The sequence below is a fragment of the Salmo salar genome, chromosome 25 (assembly GCF_965601325.2).
Source record: "Salmo salar chromosome 25, fSalSal1, whole genome shotgun sequence".
NCBI classification, from domain to species: Eukaryota; Metazoa; Chordata; class Actinopteri; order Salmoniformes; family Salmonidae; genus Salmo; species Salmo salar.
In genome coordinates, this window is record NC_138315.1 from 52,727,501 (window position 1) to 52,749,758 (window position 22,258).

General features: G+C 45.3%; 1 protein-coding gene across 1 annotated transcript in view; it reads left to right on the forward strand.

Annotated features, from left to right (window-relative positions):
- Positions 1 to 22,258, forward strand: part of LOC106586935 (neuropilin-2) — a 258,021-nt gene that overhangs the window by 24,296 nt on the left and 211,467 nt on the right. The window contains exon 2 of the mRNA XM_082969249.1: positions 396 to 576. Coding sequence (XP_082825375.1) covers positions 396 to 576 — 181 coding nt within the window. The remainder of the gene's footprint in view (positions 1 to 395; positions 577 to 22,258) is intronic.

A 22,258-nucleotide genomic window follows, 5' to 3' on the forward strand; every position in this document is an offset into this window, starting at 1 on the left:
AACAGTGAAGACATTAAAACTATGAAATAACACATATGGAATCATGTAGTAACCAAAAAAGTGTTAAATCAAATATATTTTCGAAGTAGCCACCCTTTGCCTTGATGACAGCTTTCCACAGTCTTGGCATTCTCTCACTATTTATTATTATTATTATTATAACTCACATGTGTTATTTCATAGTTTTTAATGTCTTCACTATTATTCCACAATGTATAAAATAGTCAAAATAAAGAAAAAAGCCTGGGATGAGTAGGTTTATCCAAACTTTTGACTAGTACTGTATATATCTTTCTCACCTTACCTTTTCCAATACCCTCGTTATACTGTCGTTATTATGAAACCCGTTCTTAATTCACGTCCTAACCGATGCCTCTGTGTCCTCCGTCCTGAAGGTAGTAAATCATGTGGTGGACAAGTTGATGCCAGCGATGCCGGGTACATCACCACCCCGGGGTACCCTCTGGAGTATCCCCCACACCAGAACTGTCGTTGGGTCGTCACAGCTCCAGAACCATCCCAACGTCTCGTCCTCAACTTCAACCCACACTTTGAACTGGAGAAGCTGGACTGCAGGTGAGAGAGAAGGGAGGGGGGGGGGGGGGGGGATTAACAGGAGATTGTAACAAATTAGCAATTTCCTATTGTTTCCTATCCAAATGAAAGATACAGAGGTTTACCTTAGCCACATATCCTACCATATGGATTATTACTGAGGTATACCCTAGCCACATATCCTACCATATGGATTATTACTGAGGTATACCCTAGCCACATATCCTACCATATGGATTATTACTGAGGTATACCCTAGCCACATATCCTACCATATGGATTATTACTGAGGTATACCCTAGCCACATATACTACCATATGGATTATTACTGAGGTATACCCTAGCCACATATACTACCATATGGATTATTACTGAGGTATACCCTAGCCACATATCCTACCATATGGATTATTACTGAGGTATACCCTAGCCACATATACTACCATATGGATTATTACTGAGGTATACCCTAGCCACATATACTACCATATGGATTATTACTGAGGTATACCTTAGCCACATATCCTACCATATGGATTATTACTGAGGTATACCCTAGCCACATATCCTACCATATGGATTATTACTGAGGTATACCCTAGCCACATATCCTACCATATGGATTATTACTGAGGTATACCCTAGCCACATATCCTACCATATGGATTATTACTGAGGTATACCCTAGCCACATATCCTACCATATGGATTATTACTGAGGTATACCCTAGCCACATATCCTACCATATGGATTATTACTGAGGTATACCCTAGCCACATATACTACCATATGGATTATTACTGAGGTATACCCTAGCCACATATACTACCATATGGATTATTACTGAGGTATACCTTAGCCACATATCCTACCATATGGATTATTACTGAGGTATACCCTAGCCACATATCCTACCATATGGATTATTACTGAGGTATACCCTAGCCACATATACTACCATATGGATTATTACTGAGGTATACCCTAGCCACATATCCTACCATATGGATTATTACTGAGGTATACCCTAGCCACATATACTACCATATGGATTATTACTGAGGTATACCCTAGCCACATATCCTACCATATGGATTATTACTGAGGTATACCCTAGCCACATATACTACCATATGGATTATTACTGAGGTATACCCTAGCCACATATACTACCATATGGATTATGCCCTGGTCTTCTCTGAATAGCCAAATCAGTTCCACAGTGAGTGGGTATGTTTGTATTTCCCACCACCACCACCACAGTGAGTGGGTCTATGTGTATTTCCCACCACCACCACAGTGAGTGGGTCTGTGTGTATTTCCCACCACCACAGTGAGTGGGTCTGTGTGTATTTCCCACCACCACAGTGAGTGGGTCTGTTTGTGTTTCCCACCACCACCACAGTGAGTGGGTCTATGTGTATTTCCCACCACCACCACAGTGAGTGGGTCTGTGTGTATTTCCCACCACCACAGTGAGTGGGTCTGTGTGTATTTCCCACCACCACAGTGAGTGGGTCTCTGTGTATTTCCCACCACCACCACAGTGAGTGGGTCTCTGTGTATTTCCCACCACCACCACAGTGAGTGGGTCTGTTTGTATTTCCCACCACCACCACAGTGAGTGGGTCTCTGTGTATTTCCCACCACCACAGTGAGTGGTTCTGTGTGTATTTCCCACCACCACCACAGTGAGTGGGTCTGTTTGTATTTCCCACCACCACCACAGTGAGTGGGTCTGTGTGTATTTCCCACCACCACAGTGAGTGGTTTCTGTGTGTATTTCCCACCACCACCACAGTGAGTGGGTCTGTGTGTATTTCCCACCACCACCACCACAGTGAGTGGGTCTGTGTGTATTTCCCACCACCACCACAGTGAGTGGGTCTGTTTGTATTTCCCACCACCACCACCACCACAGTGAGTGGGTCTGTGTGTATTTCCCACCACCACCACCACCACAGTGAGTGGGTCTGTGTGTATTTCCCACCACCACCACCACAGTGAGTGGGTCTGTTTGTATTTCCCACCACCACCACCACAGTGAGTGGGTCTGTGTGTATTTCCCACCACCACCACCACAGTGAGTGGGTCTGTTTGTATTTCCCACCACCACCACCACAGTGAGTGGTTCTGTGTGTATTTCCCACCACCACCACCACAGTGAGTGGGTCTGTGTGTATTTCCCACCACCACCACCACAGTGAGTGGGTCTGTGTGTATTTCCACCACCACCACCACAGTGAGTGGGTCTGTTTGTATTTCCCACCACCACCACAAGTGAGTGGGTCTGTGTGTATTTCCCACCACCACCACCACCACAGTGAGTGGGTCTGTGTGTATTTCCCACCACCACCACCACAGTGAGTGGGTCTGTGTGTATTTCCCACCACCACCACCACAGTGAGTGGGTCTGTGTGTATTTCCCACCACCACCACCACAGTGAGTGGGTCTGTGTGTATTTCCCACCACCACCACCACAGTGAGTGGTTCTGTGTGTATTTCCCACCACCACCACCACAGTGAGTGGGTCTGTGTGTATTTCCCACCACCACCACCACAGTGAGTGGGTCTGTGTGTATTTCCCACCACCACCACCACCACAGTGAGTGGGTCTGTGTGTATTTCCCACCACCACCACCACAGTGAGTGGGTCTGTGTGTATTTCCCACCACCACCACAGTGAGTGGGTCTGTGTGTATTTCCCACCACCACCACCACAGTGAGTGGGTCTGTTTGTGACATCCTCAGCATTTCCCAGTTCCCTGCTGTTTCTGGCTCAGTGTCGCTCGTAACAAGCTATTGGACTTATCGCTCTGTAATCTCCCACGCCATAATTCCCCATCGCTCCGTAATCAAATTACAGATCAACCACAACAACAACAACAACAACAACCACAACAACAACAACAACAACAACAACAACAACAACCACAACAACAACAACAACAACCACAACAACAACAACAACAACCACAACAACAACCACAACAACAACAACAACAACCACAACAACAACAACAACCATAACAACAACAACAACAACAACAACAACAACAACAACAACCACAACAACAACAACAACAACCACAACAACAACAACAACAACAACAACAACAACAACAACCACAACAACAATCTACCCTACACAGAATTCTAGAATCTTCCAGAACCGTTGGAGTGTTGGGGAGTATTCTGTATTCCATTCCGTACGCCTGATCACAGTTCTAGTTGTTCTGCCCTCTGTTGGTAAGTCAGAGAAGTGCAGCCATATTCCAGATACGGCCCGTTGTTTTGAGAAGGGATTGAACAATGTCCGACTCTCCTTAGTTCACGTAGACTAGCGTTGTATCGCTAGGCACTGGTGTCACATGTAAAGGTATCTGTTCTGTGCATTCTTTAACACTGTTGGTATTAGGTTTCCTCCATCGTATGTACACAGTCTGAAGACATGGGTCTACAAAGCATTCAGACGGTGTCCCAAACCCTGTTCCCTATATAGTGCACTACTACAACTATGTAAGAAATAGAGTGTGATTTGAGACACGGAACCACACGGAACCTCTCTCTATCATTGCCCTGTTTGGCTATTTATTTACATTTTATCTCCATCAATAATACAAGGATGTGTTTCTAAAGAGAGATTTATGGGATAGGATACGTCCTGATAGGCTTGTCGGAATCGGAACATGAATCTTTTAGCAGCTGTTGTTGAAAGGCGCACTTTACCACTCAGTCTCTCTGCCTCTCAGTCTCTTTACCACTCAGTCTCTCTGCCTCTCTGCCTCTTTACCACTCAGTCTCTCTGCCTCTCTGCCTCTTTACCACTCAGTCTCTCAGTCTCTCTGCCTCTTTACCACTCAGTCTCTCTGCCTCTCAGTCTCTTTACCACTCAGTCTCTCTGCCTCTCTGCCTCTTTACCACTCAGTCTCTCTGCCTCTCTGCCTCTCTGCCTCTCTGCCTCTCTACCTCTCTGCCTCTCTGCCTCTCTGCCTCTCTGCCTCTCTGCCTCTTTACCACTCAGTCTCTCTGCCTCTCTGCCTCCCTCTCTCTCTGTCTCTCTGTCTCTCTCTCTCTCTCTCTCTGTCTCTCTGTCTCTCTCTCTCTCTCTCTCTGTCTCTCTCTCTCCTCTCTCTCTCTCCCTCTCTCTCTCTCTCTCTCTCTCTCTCTCTCTGCCTCTCTGTCTCTCTCTGTCTCTCTCTGTCTCTCTCTCTCTCTCTCTCTGCCTCTCTGTCTCTCTCTGTCTCTCTCTGTCTCTCTCTCTCTCTCCTGTCTCTCTCTCTCTCTCTCTCTCTCTCTCTCCCCTCTCTCTCTCTCTCTCTCTCTCTCTCTCTCTCTCTCTCTCTCTCTCTGCCTCTCTGTCTCTCTCTGTCTCTCTCTGTCTCTCTCTCTCTCTCTCTCTGCCTCTCTGTCTCTCTCTGTCTCTCTCTGTCTCTCTCTCTCTCTCTCTCCCTGTCTCTCTCTGTCTCTCTCTCTCTCTCTCTCTCCCTGTCTCTCTCTGTCTCTCTCTCTCTCTCTCTCTCTCTCTCTCTCTCTGTCTCTCTCTGTCTCTCTCTCTCTGTGTCTCTCTCTCTCTCTTTATTTCCTGTTCTCCAACGGGGCTGCTGTGCAATAAGGCTAGATGTTGCATTTTGTTGTCTGGTCCGTCTCTCTCTCACTCTCTTCCCTACTCACCTCAATCTCATGCGTGGACTGAACGAAGCCAACCACACACACACCACACACACACACACACACACACACACACACACACACACACACACACACACACACACACACACACACACACACACACACACACACACACACACACTCCCTCACAATGTGGGGCGAGCTAGAGCCAACTGCTTGATCACACTACATCACGCATCCTTTTTAAAGCTTGCTGAACATCCCAGGAGGAACAGAGCTGTTTTGGTGGGTCCATTTAGAAATCACAAGTACCAAACACGTACAGCCTTATTTATTAATCCAGCCGGAAGGTCAGGTTGGGCTTGTTGGAACGGATGGTAATAAGACTTCAGTGAGTCGGGACAGGATTCTCAATGTTATTAAAAAACCTAAACTTCAACCGTAAACAAACAAAAAAATTCCGTAATGTATACTGGTGTTTCACACTCATTAAGGGTTACTATCTTTCATTCTTTATGGGTGTTTTTGTTCGACAATGTTGCCATATTTAATGTTAGTTAGTAGTTATGACTGTAAGCTGTAAAGGGCAGGTTGGGCTTTTTGGAACGGAATATAATGGTTATTTTATTCAGCCTTCAGTGAGTCAAGAGTCAAGAAGTCAGGAGTCATGACAGGAGGTAGGAGTTAGGACAGGAGTGAGGAGTCAGGACAAGACTTAGGAGTCAGGACAGGAGGTAGGAGTCAGGACAGGAGGTAGGAGTCAGGACAAGAGGTAGGAGTTAGGACAGGAGTGAGGAGTCAGGACAAGACTTAGGAGTCAGGACAGGAGGTAGGAGTTAGGACAAGAGTTAGGAGTCAGGACAGGAGTTAGGAGTTAGGACAAGAGTTAGGAGTCAGGACAGGAGTTAGGAGTCAGGACAGGAGTTAGGAGTCAGGACAAGACTTAGGAGTTAGGACAGGAGGTAGGAGTCAGGACAGGAGGTAGGAGTCAGGACAAGAGGTAGGAGTTAGGACAGGAGTAAGGAGTCAGGACAAGACTTAGGAGTCAGGACAGGAGGTAGGAGTCAGGACAGGAGGTAGGAGTCAGGACAAGAGGTAGGAGTTAGGACAGGAGTGAGGAGTCAGGACAAGACTTAGGAGTCAGGACAGGAGGTAGGAGTTAGGACAAGAGTTAGGAGTCAGGACAGGAGTTAGGACAAGAGTTAGGAGTCAGGACAGGAGTTAGGAGTCAGGACAGGAGTGAGGAGTCAGGACAAGACTTAGGAGTTAGGACAGGAGGTAGGAGTCAGGACAGGAGTTAGGAGTCAGGACAAGACTTAGGAGTTAGGACAGGAGGTAGGAGTCAGGAGTTAGGAGTCAGGACAGGAGATAGGAGTTAGGAGTCAGGACAGGAGTTAGGAGTTAGGAGTCAGGAGTCAGGACAGGAGTTAGGAGTTAGGAGTCAGGAGTCAGGAGTTAGGAGTCAGGACAGGAGTTAGGAGTCAGGAGTTAGGAGTCAGGACAGGAGTTAGGAGTCAGGACAGGAGTTAGGAGTCAGGACAGGAGTTAGGAGTTAGGAGTCAGGAGTTAGGAGTCAGGACAGGAGTTAGGAGTCAGGACAGGAGTGAGGAGTCAGGAGTTAGGAGTCAGGACAGGAGGTAGGAGTCAGGAGTTAGGAGTCAGGACAGGAGTTAGGAGTCAGGACAGGAGTTAGGAGTCAGGACAGGAGTTAGGAGTTAGGAGTCAGGAGTTAGGAGTCAGGACAGGAGTTAGGAGTCAGGACAGGAGTGAGGAGTCAGGACAGGAGTTAGGAGTCAGGACAGGAGTTAGGAGTCATGACAGGAGTTAGGAGTTAGGAGTCAGGACAGGAGTTAGGAGTTAGGAGTCAGGACAGGAGTTAGGAGTTAAGAGTTAGGAGTTAGGATAGGCATTAGGAGTTAGGAGTCAGGACAGGAGTTAGGAGTCAGGACAGGAGTTAGGAGTTAGGAGTTAGGAGTTAGGACAGGAGTTAGGAGTTAGGAGTCAGGACAGGAGTTAGGAGTCAGGACAGGAGTTAGGAGTTAGGAGTTTTGACAGGAGTTAGGAGTCAGGACAGGAGTTAGGAGTTAGGAGTCAGGACAGGAATTAGGAGTTAGGAGTTAGGAGTTAGGAGGTTCTCACGTTGAAAAACAACAAATAAGAAAACCCCAAAATAAAAAGAAGTCATACTCTTAAAGTGCTGCTATTCTTAATTTCTGTCTGTATTAAAGTTGAATGATGTTGTTAGTACGTCTGTGTTTCCTGTGTGGTCCTGTGGAAGACGGCTATTTCAGGCCTAAATGAGGCCCTATCTATATATGAGACAGTGCACTACTTTTAACCGGAGCCCTATGGTAATATATAGGGACTAGGGAACAATTTGGAACGCAGACTGGTATAGGAACTGGGGGAGGGAGGGTTGGCTGAACTGACTGGTCTGAAATTGAGCTGTTAGCTGAGGGGTACGGCAGGGTGCTAAGGGGTCAAAGGTGACTACAGCCGTAAGTCTTTCGCTGATCACTGTCAGCTAGAACCCCGAACCTCCTCAGACCTCAAATACCTCTCGCTCTCATCCCTCTCTCTTTCCGTCTCTCTTTCCGTCTCTTTCAGTCTCTCTCTCTCTGGTTCTCTCTCTCTCTCTCTCTCTCTCTCTCTCTCTCTCTCTCTCTCTCTCTCTCTCTCTCTCTCTCTCTGTCTCTCTCTGTCTCTCTCTCTGTCTCTCTCTCTCTCTCTGTCTCTCTCTCTCTCTCTCTCTTTCTCTCTCTCTGGTTCTCTCTCTCTTTCTCTCTCTCTTTCTCTCTCTCTCTCTCTCTCTCTCTGGTTCTCTCTCTCTCTCTCTCTCTCTCTCTCTCTCTCTCTCTCTCTCTCTCTCTCTCTCTGGTTCTCTCTCTGGTTCTCTCTCTCTCTTTCTCTCTCTGGTTCTCTATCTCTCTCTCTCTCTCTCTCTCTCTCTCTCTCTCTCTCTCTCTCTCTCTCTCTCTCTCTCTCTCTCTCTCTGGTTCTCTCTCTGGTTCTCTCTCTCTCTTTCTCTCTCTGGTTCTCTATCTCTCTCTCCTCTCTCTCTCTCTCTCTCTCTCTCTCTCTCTCTCTCTCTCTCTCTCTCTCTCTGGTTCTCTCTCTCTCTTTCTCTCTCTCTGGTTCTCTCTCTCTCTTTCTCTCTCTGGTTCTCTATCTCTCTCTCTCTCTCTCTCTCTCTCTCTCTCTCTCTCTCTCTCTCTCTCTCTCTCTCTGGTTCTCTCTCTGGTTCTCTCTCTCTCTTTCTCTCTCTGGTTCTCTATCTCTCTCTCTCTATCTCTCTATCTCTCTCTCTCTCTCTCTCTGTCTCTCTGTCTCACTAGAGGACATTCAGTATGTGTCACGACTTCCTCCGAAGTCGGTTCCTCTCCTTGTTCGTTCGGCGGTCGACGTCACCGGCCTTCAAGCCATCGCCGATCCACTTTTCATTTTCCATTTGTTGTTGTCTTTGTCTTACACACCTGGTTTCAATCCCCCGCAATTACCTGTTCATTATTTAACCCTCTGTTCCCCCCCATGTTTGTTTGTGAGTAATTATTTATTGTATTGCGGTCCGTATTTGTGGCCTTGTATTTATACGATGCGTATTGTGATATTATTGAGTAAAATCGCTTTCATTACTCATATCTGCTGTCCTGCTCCTGACTCATCTACACCAGCTACACACAGACGCTTTACAATATGTTACCAAGTCAATCTCCCTACATTCAGTATATTACCAAATAAATATCCATAGAGGACATTCAGTATGTTACCAAGTAAATCTCCCTACATTCAGTATATTACCAAATAAATCTCCATAGAGGACATTCAATATGTTACCAAGTAAATCTCCCTACATTCAGTATATTACCAAATAAATCTCCATAGAGGACATTCAATATGTTACCAAGTAAATCTCCCTACATTCAGTATATTAGGGTTTAGTTTAAAAAACAAAAATCTAGTCCAAGGCAAGGTTACGTCATTTGTAATTGATATATATATATATATATATATATATATATCAATACACACTGCTCAAAAAAATAAAGGGAACACTTAAACAACACAATGTAACTCCAAGTCAATCACACTTCTGTGAAATCAAACTGTCCACTTAGGAAGCAACACTGATTGACAATACATTTCACATGCTGTTGTGCAAATGGAATAGACAACAGGTGGAAATTATAGGCAATTAGCAAGACACACCCAATAAAGGAGTGGTTCTGCAGGTGGTTACCACAGACCACTTCTCAGTTCCTATGCTTCCTGGCTGATGTTTTGGTCACTTTTGAATGCTGGCGGTGCTTTCACTCTAGATCATTCAGATCTAGGATGTGTTATTTTAGTGTTCCCTTTATTTTTTTGAGCAGTATATTATTATTATAGTATTGATATATATATATATGTGTGCCCGATGCCAGACCTCATCTGGGATTCTCTTCTGGGCGCGCAATATCAAGTCAACCTATAGGCTATTTAGTGTGATCTCAATCGAATGATCCACAGCCTATAGGCTACGAAGTGCATTCTGGGAGAAGCACAGAGCAAAGTTATATTCCTAAGATAGCTGCTGGGCTGGTGTAAATAAAAACGAGGCTGTATTACACACGGCAAATGGATATTCCAACCCTGAGCCCTGAACGGCTCTGCTCTTACTGATCACAAACGTTTTTTGTGCTGCTTTAACCAATGGCTGTGCTGCTTTAACCAATGGCTGTGCTGCTTTAACCAACGGCTGTGCTGCTTTAACCAATGGCTGTGCTGCTTTAACCAATGGCTGTGCTGCTTTAACCAATGGCTGTGCTGCTTTATCCAATGGCTGCTTTAACCAATGGCTGTGCTGCTTTAACCAACGGCTGTGCTGCTTTAACCAACGGCTGTGCTGCTTTAACCAATGGCTGCTTTAACCAATGGCTGTGCTGCTTTAACCAATGGCTGTGCTGCTTTAACCAACGGCTGTGCTGCTTTAACCAATGGCTGTGCTGCTTTAACCAATGGCTGTGCTGCTTTAACCAACGGCTGTGCTGCTTTAACCAACGGCTGTGCTGCTTTAACCAATGGCTGTGCTGCTTTAACCAATGGCTGTGCTGCTTTAACCAACGGCTGTGCTGCTTTACCCAATGGCTGTGCTGTGTAGGAGGAGAGTCAAAGCTTAGGTCTAGTCCCCCCCCCCAAAAAAAAAAATTCACTATCTTGTACGCGGACTAGCCGAAAGCTTATTTTCTGTTCGGTTTGAGAAGGAGAGCGTGAAGATGAGGAAGGACCAGAGGTCAACTTTAATTAGCTTGTTAAAAATATAATTGATTTGAATAAAACAATATGTTTCTTGTCCTGGGTGTATTTCTCAGCGTAATTAACCTCATAATAAGCTAAGATTCTAGTAATTTTTACATTGTGGTTCTGAAACTTACAGAAGCAGCAGTCGCGTAACAATCAATCAGAAATGGACAGCTGATGGTGCGGAAAATTAAACTATGCACAATTCATTTAAATTGTCTTAATATTAATTAGACATTACTAACAACTAGAGGGTTTTGTGTTGGAGGTCTATTTCTTCCTATTTAAGAAATAAGATGTAGGTCTACCTGTTAGACAGATGAAATTAGGCTATATGTCTTCTACCGAAGTCGATGCCCCTCCATGTTCGGGGTGGTGCTCGGCGGTCGACGTCACCGGTCTTCTACCCACCGTCGATCAGTTTCTCATTTTCCATTTGTTTTGTCTTGTCTTCCTACCACACCTGGTTCCAATCCCATTCATTACATGTTGCGTATTTAACCCTCTGTTTTCCCCCTCACGTCCTTGTCGGTGATTGTTTTTGTTATGTTATGTTACGTGTCACCAATGTAGGCCTACTGTCTGGGGTAGAAAGGGAGGTCTACTGTCTGGGGTAGAAAGGTAGGCCTCCTGTCTGGGGTAGAAAGTTGGGCCTACTGTCTGGGGTGGAAAGGTAGGACCTACTGTCTGGGGTGGAAAGGTAGGCCTACTGTGGGGTGGAAAGGTAGGACCTACTGTCTGGGGTGGAAAGGTAGGCCTACTGTGGGGTGGAAAGGTAGGACCTACTGTCTGGGGTGGAAAGGTAGGACCTACTGTCTGGGGTGGAAAGGTAGGACCTACTGTCTGGGGTAGAAAGGTAGGCCTCCTGTCTGGGGTGGAAAGGTAGGCCTCCTGTCTGGGGTGGAAAGGTAGGACCTACTGTCTGGGGTGGAAAGGTAGGCCTACTGTGGGGTGGAAAGGTAGGACCTACTGTCTGGGGTGGAAAGGTAGGCCTACTGTCTGGGGTGGAAAGGTAGGACCTACTGTCTGGGGTGGAAAGGTAGGACCTACTGGAGGGATATGAGCTAGAGGAGGGATACGTTTTAATGAGCAGATGAGGAGGGATACGTTTTAATGTACTAGAGGAGGGATACGTTTTAATGGGCTAGAGGAGGGATACGTTTTAATGGGCTAGAGGAGGGATACGTTTTAATGTACTAGAGGAGGGATACGTTTTAATGGGCTAGAGGAGGGATACGTTTTAATGGGCTAGAGGAGGGATACGTTTTAATGGGCTAGAGGAGGGATACGTTTTAATGTGCTAGAGGAGGGATACGTTTTAATGTACTAGAGGAGGGATACGTTTTAATGGGCTAGAGGAGGGATTCGTTTTAATGAGTGTGTTTGCTCCCTGTCTCCTCTCTCTGGAACTAGCCTGAAAATAGCCTGGAGCTAGCCTGGAACTAGCCTGGAGCTAGCCTGAAAATAGCCTTTAACTAGCCTGGAGCTAGCCTGGAGCTAGCCTGGAGCTAGCCTGAAGAAAGCCTGAAGAAGGCCTGGAATTGAAGCTAGTCTGAAGCTAACCTGGAACTGGAGCTAGCCTGGAGCTAGCCTGGAGCTAGCCTGAAGATAGCCTGGAGCTAGCCTGGAATTGAAGCTAGTCTGAAGCTAGCCTGAAGCTAACCTGGAACTGGAGCTAGCCTGAAGATAGCCTGAAGATAGCCTGGAGCTAGCCTGGAATTGAAGCTAGTCTGAAGCTACATTTACATTTTAGTCATTTAGCAGACGCTCTTATCCAGAGTGACTTACAGTAGTGAATGCATACATTTCATTTTCATTTCATGCATTTTTTGTACTGGCCCCCCGTAGGAATCGAACCCACAACCCTGGCGTTGCACACACCATGCTGGCATTGCAAACACCATGCTCTACCAACTGAGCCACAGGGAAGGCCTGAAGCCTGAAGCTAACCTGGAACTGGAGCTAGCCTGGAGCTAGCCTGAAGATAGCCTGGAGCTAGCCTGAAGATAGCCTGCAGCTAGCCTGGAATTGAAGCTAGTCTGAAGCTAGCCTGAAGCTAACATGGAACTGGAGCTAGCCTGGAGCAGCACACAACACCACTGTTCCCCTGGTGTAAAGTAGTGCACTATATAGGGGAACAAGGAACAGGGTGCCACTTCCTCACCTCTGCCTTATAGGGGTCACTGAGAGGGGTCACTGAGAGGGGCCACTGAGAGGGGCCACTGAGAGGGGCCACTGAGAGGGGTCACTGAGAGGGGTCACTGAGAGGGGCCACTGAGAGGGGTCACTGAGAGGGGCCACTGAGAGGGGTCACTGAGAGGGGTCACTGAGAGGGCTCACTGAGAGGGGTCACTGAGAGGGGTCACTGAGAGGGGCCACTGAGAGGGGTCACTGAGAAGGGCCACTGCGTCAGGAGTTCCGTTAGTCACTGGAACATCCAGTCTGATCCTCTCATCCTGTACCGTGCGACACACATTCATCAAAAAAGGGTTTCAGAATAAAAAAGAGGGGTCGGGACAGAGGGGAGAGAAGGAGGAGAGGGGTCGGAAGAGAGGAAAGGGGGGGGGGGAGAGGAGGGTGAAGAGAAGGGCATCTGTTCCATACTCACATTATCCATTACATGCATCATGAGTTTCCTGTCCAGTGTCACTTCATTTAGCAGGCATCATGAGTTTCCTGTCCACTTCACTTAGCAGGCATCATGAGTTTAGTTTCCTGTCCAGTGCCACTTCACTTAGCAGGCATCATGAGTTTAGTTTCCTGTCCAGTGCCACCACTTAGCAGGCATCATGAGTTTAGTTTCCTGTCCACTTCACTTAGCAGGCATCGTGAGTTTAGTTTCCTGTCCAGTGCCACTTCACTTAGCAGGCATCATGAGTTTAGTTTCCTGTCCACTTCACTTAGCAGGCATCATGAGTTTAGTTTCCTGTCCACTTCACTTAGCAGGCATCGTGAGTTTAGTTTCCTGTCCACTTCACTTAGCAGGCATCATGAGTTCAGTTTCCTGTCCACTTCACTTAGCAGGCATCATGAGTTTAGTTTCCTGTCCAGTGCCACCACTTAGCAGGCATCGTGAGTTTAGTTTCCTGTCCACTTCACTTAGCAGGCATCATGAGTTTAGTTTCCTGTCCAGTGCCACTTCACTTAGCAGGCATCATGAGTTTAGTTTCCTGTCCACTTCACTTAGCAGGCATCGTGAGTTTAGTTTCCTGTCCACTTCACTTAGCAGGCATCATGAGTTTAGTTTCCTGTCCAGTGCCACCACTTAGCAGGCATCGTGAGTTTAGTTTCCTGTCCACTTCACTTAGCAGGCATCATGAGTTTAGTTTCCTGTCCACTTCACTTAGCAGGCATCATGAGTTTAGTTTCCTGTCCACTTCACTTAGCAGGCATCATGAGTTTAGTTTCCTGTCCAGTGCCACCACTTAGCAGGCATCATGAGTTTAGTTTCCTGTCCAGTGCCACCACTTAGCAGGCATCGTGAGTTTAGTTTCCTGTCCAGTGCCACCACTTAGCAGGCATCGTGAGTTTAGTTTCCTGTCCACTTCACTTAGCAGGCATCATGAGTTCAGTTTCCTGTCCACTTCACTTAGCAGGCATCATGAGTTTAGTTTCCTGTCCAGTGCCACCACTTAGCAGGCATCGTGAGTTTAGTTTCCTGTCCACTTCACTTAGCAGGCATCATGAGTTTAGTTTCCTGTCCAGTGCCACTTCACTTAGCAGGCATCATGAGTTTAGTTTCCTGTCCACTTCACTTAGCAGGCATCATGAGTTTAGTTTCCTGTCCACTTCACTTAGCAGGCATCATGAGTTTAGTTTCCTGTCCAGTGCCACCACTTAGCAGGCATCATGAGTTTAGTTTCCTGTCCAGTGCCACCACTTAGCAGGCATCGTGAGTTTAGTTTCCTGTCCAGTGCCACCACTTAGCAGGCATCGTGAGTTTAGTTTCCTGTCCACTTCACTTAGCAGGCATCATGAGTTCAGTTTCCTGTCCACTTCACTTAGCAGGCATCATGAGTTTAGTTTCCTGTCCAGTGCCACCACTTAGCAGGCATCGTGAGTTTAGTTTCCTGTCCACTTCACTTAGCAGGCATCATGAGTTTAGTTTCCTGTCCAGTGCCACTTCACTTAGCAGGCATCATGAGTTTAGTTTCCTGTCCACTTCACTTAGCAGGCATCGTGAGTTTAGTTTCCTGTCCACTTCACTTAGCAGGCATCATGAGTTTAGTTTCCTGTCCAGTGCCACCACTTAGCAGGCATCGTGAGTTTAGTTTCCTGTCCACTTCACTTAGCAGGCATCGTGAGTTTAGTTTCCTGTCCACTTCACTTAGCAGGCATCATGAGTTTAGTTTCCTGTCCACTTCACTTAGCAGGCATCGTGAGTTTAGTTTCCTGTCCACTTCACTTAGCAGGCATCATGAGTTTAGTTTCCTGTCCACTTCACTTAGCAGGCATCATGAGTTTAGTTTCCTGTCCAGTGCCACCACTTAGCAGGCATCGTGAGTTTAGTTTCCTGTCCACTTCACTTAGCAGGCATCATGAGTTTAGTTTCCTGTCCACTTCACTTAGCAGGCATCGTGAGTTTAGTTTCCTGTCCACTTCACTTAGCAGGCATCATGAGTTTAGTTTCCTGTCCACTTCACTTAGCAGGCATCGTGAGTTTAGTTTCCTGTCCACTTCACTTAGCAGGCATCATGAGTTTAGTTTCCTGTCCACTTCACTTAGCAGGCATCATGAGTTTAGTTTCCTGTCCAGTGCCACCACTTAGCAGGCATCGTGAGTTTAGTTTCCTGTCCACTTCACTTAGCAGGCATCGTGAGTTTAGTTTCCTGTCCACTTCACTTAGCAGGCATCATGAGTTTAGTTTCCTGTCCAGTGCCACCACTTAGCAGGCATCGTGAGTTTAGTTTCCTGTCCACTTCACTTAGCAGGCATCATGAGTGACAATATTAGCCTACCACTTGTCAATTAAATATTGTCATTTGTGAATGATGCGTAAAGTAAGAGACAATACCTTTTTTGTTGTTGCGACTTTTTCGAATCATAGTCGCACACTTCATGTAGCCTAGCCCATAGTCCTATATGTAAGGTTGGTAGCATCATGTAGCCTAGCCCATAGTCCTATATGTAAGGTTGGTAGCATCATGTAGCCTAGCCCATAGGCCTATATGTAAGGTTGGTAGCATCATGTAGCCTAGCCCATAGTCCTATATGTAAGGTTGGTAGCATCATGTAGCCTAGCCCATAGTCCTATATGTAAGGTTGGTAGCATCATGTAGCCTAGCCCATAGGCCTATATGTAAGGTTGGTAGCATCATGTAGCCTAGCCCATAGGCCTATATGTAAGGTTGGTAGCATCATGTAGCCTAGCCCATAGGCCTATATGTAAGGTTGGTAGCATCATGTAGCCTAGCCCATAGTCCTATATGTAAGGTTGGTAGCATCATGTAGCCTAGCCCATAGTCCTATATGTAAGGTTGGTAGCATCATGTAGCCTAGCCCATAGTCCTATATGTAAGGTTGGTAGCATCATGTAGCCTAGCCCATAGGCCTATATGTAAGGTTGGTAGCATCATGTAGCCTAGCCCATAGTCCTATATGTAAGGTTGGTAGCATCATGTAGCCTAGCCCATAGTCCTATATGTAAGTTCGGTAGCATCATGTAGCCTAGCCCATAGGCCTATATGTAAGGTTGGTAGCATCATGTAGCCTAGCCCATAGGCCTATATGTAAGGTTGGTAGCATCATGTAGCCTAGCTCATAGGCCTATATGTAAGGTTGGTAGCATCATGTAGCCTAGCCCATAGGCCTATATGTATTGATAAGGTTGGTAGCATCATGTAGCCTAGCCCATAGGCCTATATGTAAGGTTGGTAGCATCATGTAGCCTAGCCTATAGGCCTATATGTATTGATAAGGTTGGTAGCATCATGTAGCCTAGCCCATAGGCCTATATGTATTGATAAGGTTGGTAGCATCATGTAGCCTAGCCCATAGGCCTATATGTAAGGTTGGTAGCATCATGTAGCCTAGCCTATAGGCCTATATGTATTGATAAGGTTGGTAGCATCATGTAGCCTAGCCCATAGGCCTATATGTAAGGTTGGTAGCATCATGTAGCCTAGCCCATAGGCCTATATGTAAGGTTGGTAGCATCATGTAGACTAGCCCATAGGCCTATATGTTTTGATAAGGTTGGTAGCATCATGTAGCCTAGCCCATAGGCCTATATGTTTTGATAAGGTTGGTAGCATCATGTAGCCTAGCCCATAGGCCTATATGTTTTGATAAGGTTGGTAGCATCATGTAGCCTAGCCCATAGGCCTATATGTTTTGATAAGGTTGGTAGCATCATGTAGCCTAGCCCATAGGCCTATATGTTTTGATAAGGTTGGTAGCATCATGTAGCCTAGCCCATAGGCCTATATGTAAGGTTGGTAGCATCATGTAGCCTAGCTCATAGGCCTATATGTTTTGATAAGGTTGGTAACATCATGTAGCCTAGCCCATAGGCCTATATGTTTTGATAAGGTTGGTAGCATCATGTAGCCTAGCCCATAGGCCTATATGTAAGGTTGGTAGCATCATGTAGCCTAGCTCTTAGGCCTATATGTTTTGATAAGGTTGGTAACATCATGTAGCCTAGCCCATAGGCATATATGTTTTGATAAGGTTGGTAGCATCATGTAGCCTAGCCCATAGGCCTATATGTTTTGATAAGGTTGGTAGCATCATGTAGCCTAGCCCATAGGCCTATATGTAAGGTTGGTAGCATCATGTAGCCTAGCCCATAGGCCTATATGTTTTGATAAGGTTGGTAGCATCATGTAGCCTAGCCCATAGGCCTATATGTTTTGATAAGGTTGGTAGCATCATGTAGCCTAGCCCATAGGCCTATATGTTTTGATAAGGTTGGTAGCATCATGTAGCCTAGCCCATAGGCCTATATGTTTTGATAAGGTTGGTAGCATCATGTAGCCTAGCCCATAGGCCTATATGTAAGGTTGGTAGCATCATGTAGCCTAGCCCATAGGCCTATATGTAAGGTTGGTAGCATCATGTAGCCTAGCCCATAGGCCTATATGTTTTGATAAGGTTGGTAGCATCATGTAGCCTAGCCCATAGGCCTATATGTTTTGATAAGGTTGGTAGCATCATGTAGCCTAGCCCATAGGCCTATATGTAAGGTTGGTAGCATCATGTAGCCTAGCCCATAGGCCTATATGTTTTGATAAGGTTGGTAGCATCATGTAGCCTAGCCCATAGGCCTATATGTAAGGTTGGTAGCATCATGTAGCCTAGCTCTTAGGCCTATATGTTTTGATAAGGTTGGTAACATCATGTAGCCTAGCCCATAGGCATATATGTTTTGATAAGGTTGGTAGCATCATGTAGCCTAGCCCATAGGCCTATATGTTTTGATAAGGTTGGTAGCATCATGTAGCCTAGCCCATAGGCCTATATGTAAGGTTGGTAGCATCATGTAGCCTAGCCCATAGGCCTATATGTAAGGTTGGTAGCGTCATGTAGCCTAGCCCATAGGCCTATATGTTTTGATAAGGTTGGTAGCATCATGTAGCCTAGCCCATAGGCCTATATGTTTTGATAAGGTTGGTAGCATCATGTAGCCTAGCTAATAGGCCTATATGTAAGGTTGGTAGCATCATGTAGCCTAGCCCATAGGCCTATATGTTTTGATAAGGTTGGTAGCATCATGTAGCCTAGCCCATAGGCCTATATGTAAGGTTGGTAGCATCATGTAGCCTAGCCCATAGGCCTATATGTATTGATAAGGTTGGTAGCATCATGTAGCCTAGCCCATAGGCCTATATGTTTTGATAAGTTTGGTAGCATCATGTAGCCTAGCCCATAGGCCTATATGTTTTGATAAGGTTGGTAGCATCATGTAGCCTAGCCCATAGGCCTATATGTTTTGATAAGGTTGGTAGCATCATGTAGCCTAGCCCATAGGCCTATATGTAAGGTTGGTAGCATCATGTAGCCTAGCCCATAGGCCTATATGTAAGGTTGGTAGCATCATGTAGCCTAGCCCATAGGCCTATATGTAAGGTTGGTAGCATCATGTAGCCTAGCCCATAGGCCTATATGTAAGGTTGGTAGCGTCATGTAGCCTAGCCCATAGGCCTATATGTTTTGATAAGGTTGGTAGCATCATGTAGCCTAGCCCATAGGCCTATATGTTTTGATAAGGTTGGTAGCATCATGTAGCCTAGCTAATAGGCCTATATGTAAGGTTGGTAGCATCATGTAGCCTAGCCCATAGGCCTATATGTTTTGATAAGGTTGGTAGCATCATGTAGCCTAGCCCATAGGCCTATATGTAAGGTTGGTAGCATCATGTAGCCTAGCCCATAGGCCTATATGTATTGATAAGGTTGGTAGCATCATGTAGCCTAGCCCATAGGCCTATATGTTTTGATAAGTTTGGTAGCATCATGTAGCCTAGCCCATAGGCCTATATGTTTTGATAAGGTTGGTAGCATCATGTAGCCTAGCCCATAGGCCTATATGTTTTGATAAGTTTGGTAGCATCATGTAGCCTAGCCCATAGGCCTATATGTTTTGATAAGGTTGGTAGCATCATGTAGCCTAGCCCATAGGCCTATATGTTTTGATAAGGTTGGTAGCATCATGTAGCCTAGCCCATAGGCCTATATGTAAGGTTGGTAGCATCATGTAGCCTAGCCCATAGGCCTATATGTAAGGTTGGTAGCATCATGTAGCCTAGCCCATAGGCCTATATGTAAGGTTGGTAGCATCATGTAGCCTAGCCCATAGGCCTATATGTTTTGATAAGGTTTTAATCACAACTTAAGTGTCCAAATAACATCTTCAAATGAAGCACATGAATCCGCTCTACAAGTGATCATTTTCACCATTAAAATGCACCTTTATAATAAAATCCTTAGATGCATAATCACATTTTTGATAGTGGTGTTTTCCCGCTAATGGAACATTCACACTTATAGCCTACTGCTGTGTGTGTATTTGCTGCCTTACGTGAAGAAAAAGCTTAACAGTTCATCAACATTTTAAGTGGTTTGGGATTTATCGCATCCCACAACTGTCCCAGACTGTTTGGAATATTTATTTATTGCACAGAATAGGTCAACTTTTGTAAAATTTTTTATTTATTTCACCTTTATTTAAACCAGGTAGGCAAGTTGAGAACAAGTTGTCATTTACAATTGCGACCTGGCCAAGATAAAGCAAAGCAGTTCGACAACATACAACAACACAGAGTTACACATGGAGTAAAACAAACATACAGTCAATAATACAGTAGAAAAATAAGTCTATATACAATGTGAGCAAATGAGGTGAGATAAGGGAGGTAAAGGCAATAAAAAGTCCATGGTGGCAAAGTAAATACAATATAGCAAGTAAAACACTGGAATGGTAGATTTGTAGTAGAAGAAAGTGCAAAGTGGAAATAATACTATGGGGGATAGTGGATTGACATCGGCTAGTGCTTTTGCTGTTTGTTAGGCCTACTCATCTTGTTGGCTGACGAAAAGTAAATATGGACAGTTCTTCCAATAGCTTCAATTAGCACCTCGGAATTGGATAAGGACGAGCGCAGTTGGGCGTCTGATGTGTCTGTCTTCACTTGTAGCCTGTGAGAAAGACCTGATCACGTGACGTGAGTGAGAGGTGCTTCGGAGAGAGTGCAGCATTCAGGGAGAAGGCCATTACGCCCACACAAAGGGGGATGCCGCAGTGAAGTGTGTACAGCCTGCTGCAGAAAACAAAGCATTGTTCATGCCTTTAAAACAACTCTTTTTTTTCCCCCATTAGAGTCGCATTATGCAGCCTTACAATTTATTAATCAAAACATACAGCCCGACGTTTGTAGAACAACTAAAGTTACGTTAGTAACTCTAAATTAAGCATATAGGAGGACCTGTTTATTTTCTTCTTCATCCCTCAAATCGTCTGGAGAAAAGATCCTTTATATTTTAAATCAGCGTCGTTCAATTATATTCTTTATACAGTAGAATAATATAAAATAACGCCACAGAATTCTAAGCAAATCTTGTGTCACGTTGGCATGAAGAGATTCGGGAGTGTAACGGCTGTCGTGAGAGAGAGTAGACCAAGGCGCAGCGGAGTTAGTGTTCATCATTGAATTTAATAACAGAAAGAACACTATACAAAAACAAAACAAGAAAACCGACAGCCAAACAGTCCTGTCAGGTGCAAAACACTAAACACAAACAATTACCCACACAACCCCAACGGAAAAACATGCTCCTTATGTGTGACTCCCAATCAGCAACAACACTCTACAGCTGTGCCTGATTGGAAGCCACACACGGCCAAAATCAATGAAATAAACCAACATAGAAAAATGAACATAGAACGCCCACCCAATGTAAACACCCTGGCCTAACCAAAATAAAGAACAAAAAAAACCTCTCTCTATGGCCAGGGCTGTTACAGGGAGCCAGGCGCAGGAATGCGCAATAGGAGTTTTTTTTATTAATCCCCAAATTACGGCGTGCCGTGTGAAGGCACGGGGACGAAGACCAAACAAACACGTAACAAAAAAACACAGGGTAGAAACCCCCCCAAAACAAAAGTGCGAGGAGTACTTCGAAATAAATAACGCACGTGTACAATGATTAACACACGGGACGAGACCCGTAATCATCTGCACAAACCACAAGGACACGAAAGCCCCCCCCAAAAAACACACACAGCACAGGTACTCACACGCACCAACGGACAATGGAACAATAATCGAACAAGACCATGGAAACCAAAGGGCGCATATATACAAATAGTAATCAGTGGGAATAGGGGACAGGTGAGCGTGATGAAATTTCCGGAGGGATCCATGACACCTTGTCCACAGCCATATGGCATAGCCGGATCAGGACCTAACATAAGGACAACTCGGAGGATGCTATCCTGAAATAGACTACATTTTCTTCACGTCAAATCAAATCAAATCGAATGTATTTATATAGCCCTTCGTACATCAGCTGATATTCTCAAAGTGTTGTATAGAAACCCAGCCTAAAAACCCCCCCAAAACAGCAAGCAATGCAGGTGTAGAAGCACGGTGGCTAGGAAAAACTCCCTAGGAAAAACTCCCTAGAAAGGCCAAAAACCTAGGAAGAAACCTAGAGAGGAACCAGGCTATGAGGGGGTGGCCAGTCCTCTTCTGGCTACCCCTTTAGACCCGTCTAAAATAAATCATGGATTTATTGTGAAGGTGTAGACTATATTACATGGATTTATTATACTTATTAAATGTTATACTTTTTAGATTTTCCAAAGGTCAGCATCAGTGGCTTGTGAAAAGCCGGGAGATGCTAAATGCTAATTTAATGTGAGAACGAAAGTTATTTGTTTGAAAATTACCGGCTGATGAAATTTCGTGACCGCCACAGTCCTGTATTATGATATTGTCACGTCCTGACCAGTAAAGGGGTCTATTTTGTTATTGTAGTTTGGTCAGGATGTGGCGGGGGGTATTTGTTATTGTAGTTTGGTCAGGACGTGGCAGAGGGTATTTGTTATTGTAGTTTGGTCAGGACGTGGCAGAGGGGTATTTGTTATTGTAGTTTGGTCAGGACGTGGCAGAGGGTATTTGTTATTGTAGTTTGGTCAGGACGTGGCAGAGGGTATTTGTTATTGTAGTTTGGTCAGGACGTGGCAGAGGGTATTTGTTATTGTAGTTTGGTCAGGACGTGGCAGAGGGTATTTGTTATTGTAGTTTGGTCAGGACGTGGCAGAGGGTATTTTGTTATTGTAGTTTGGT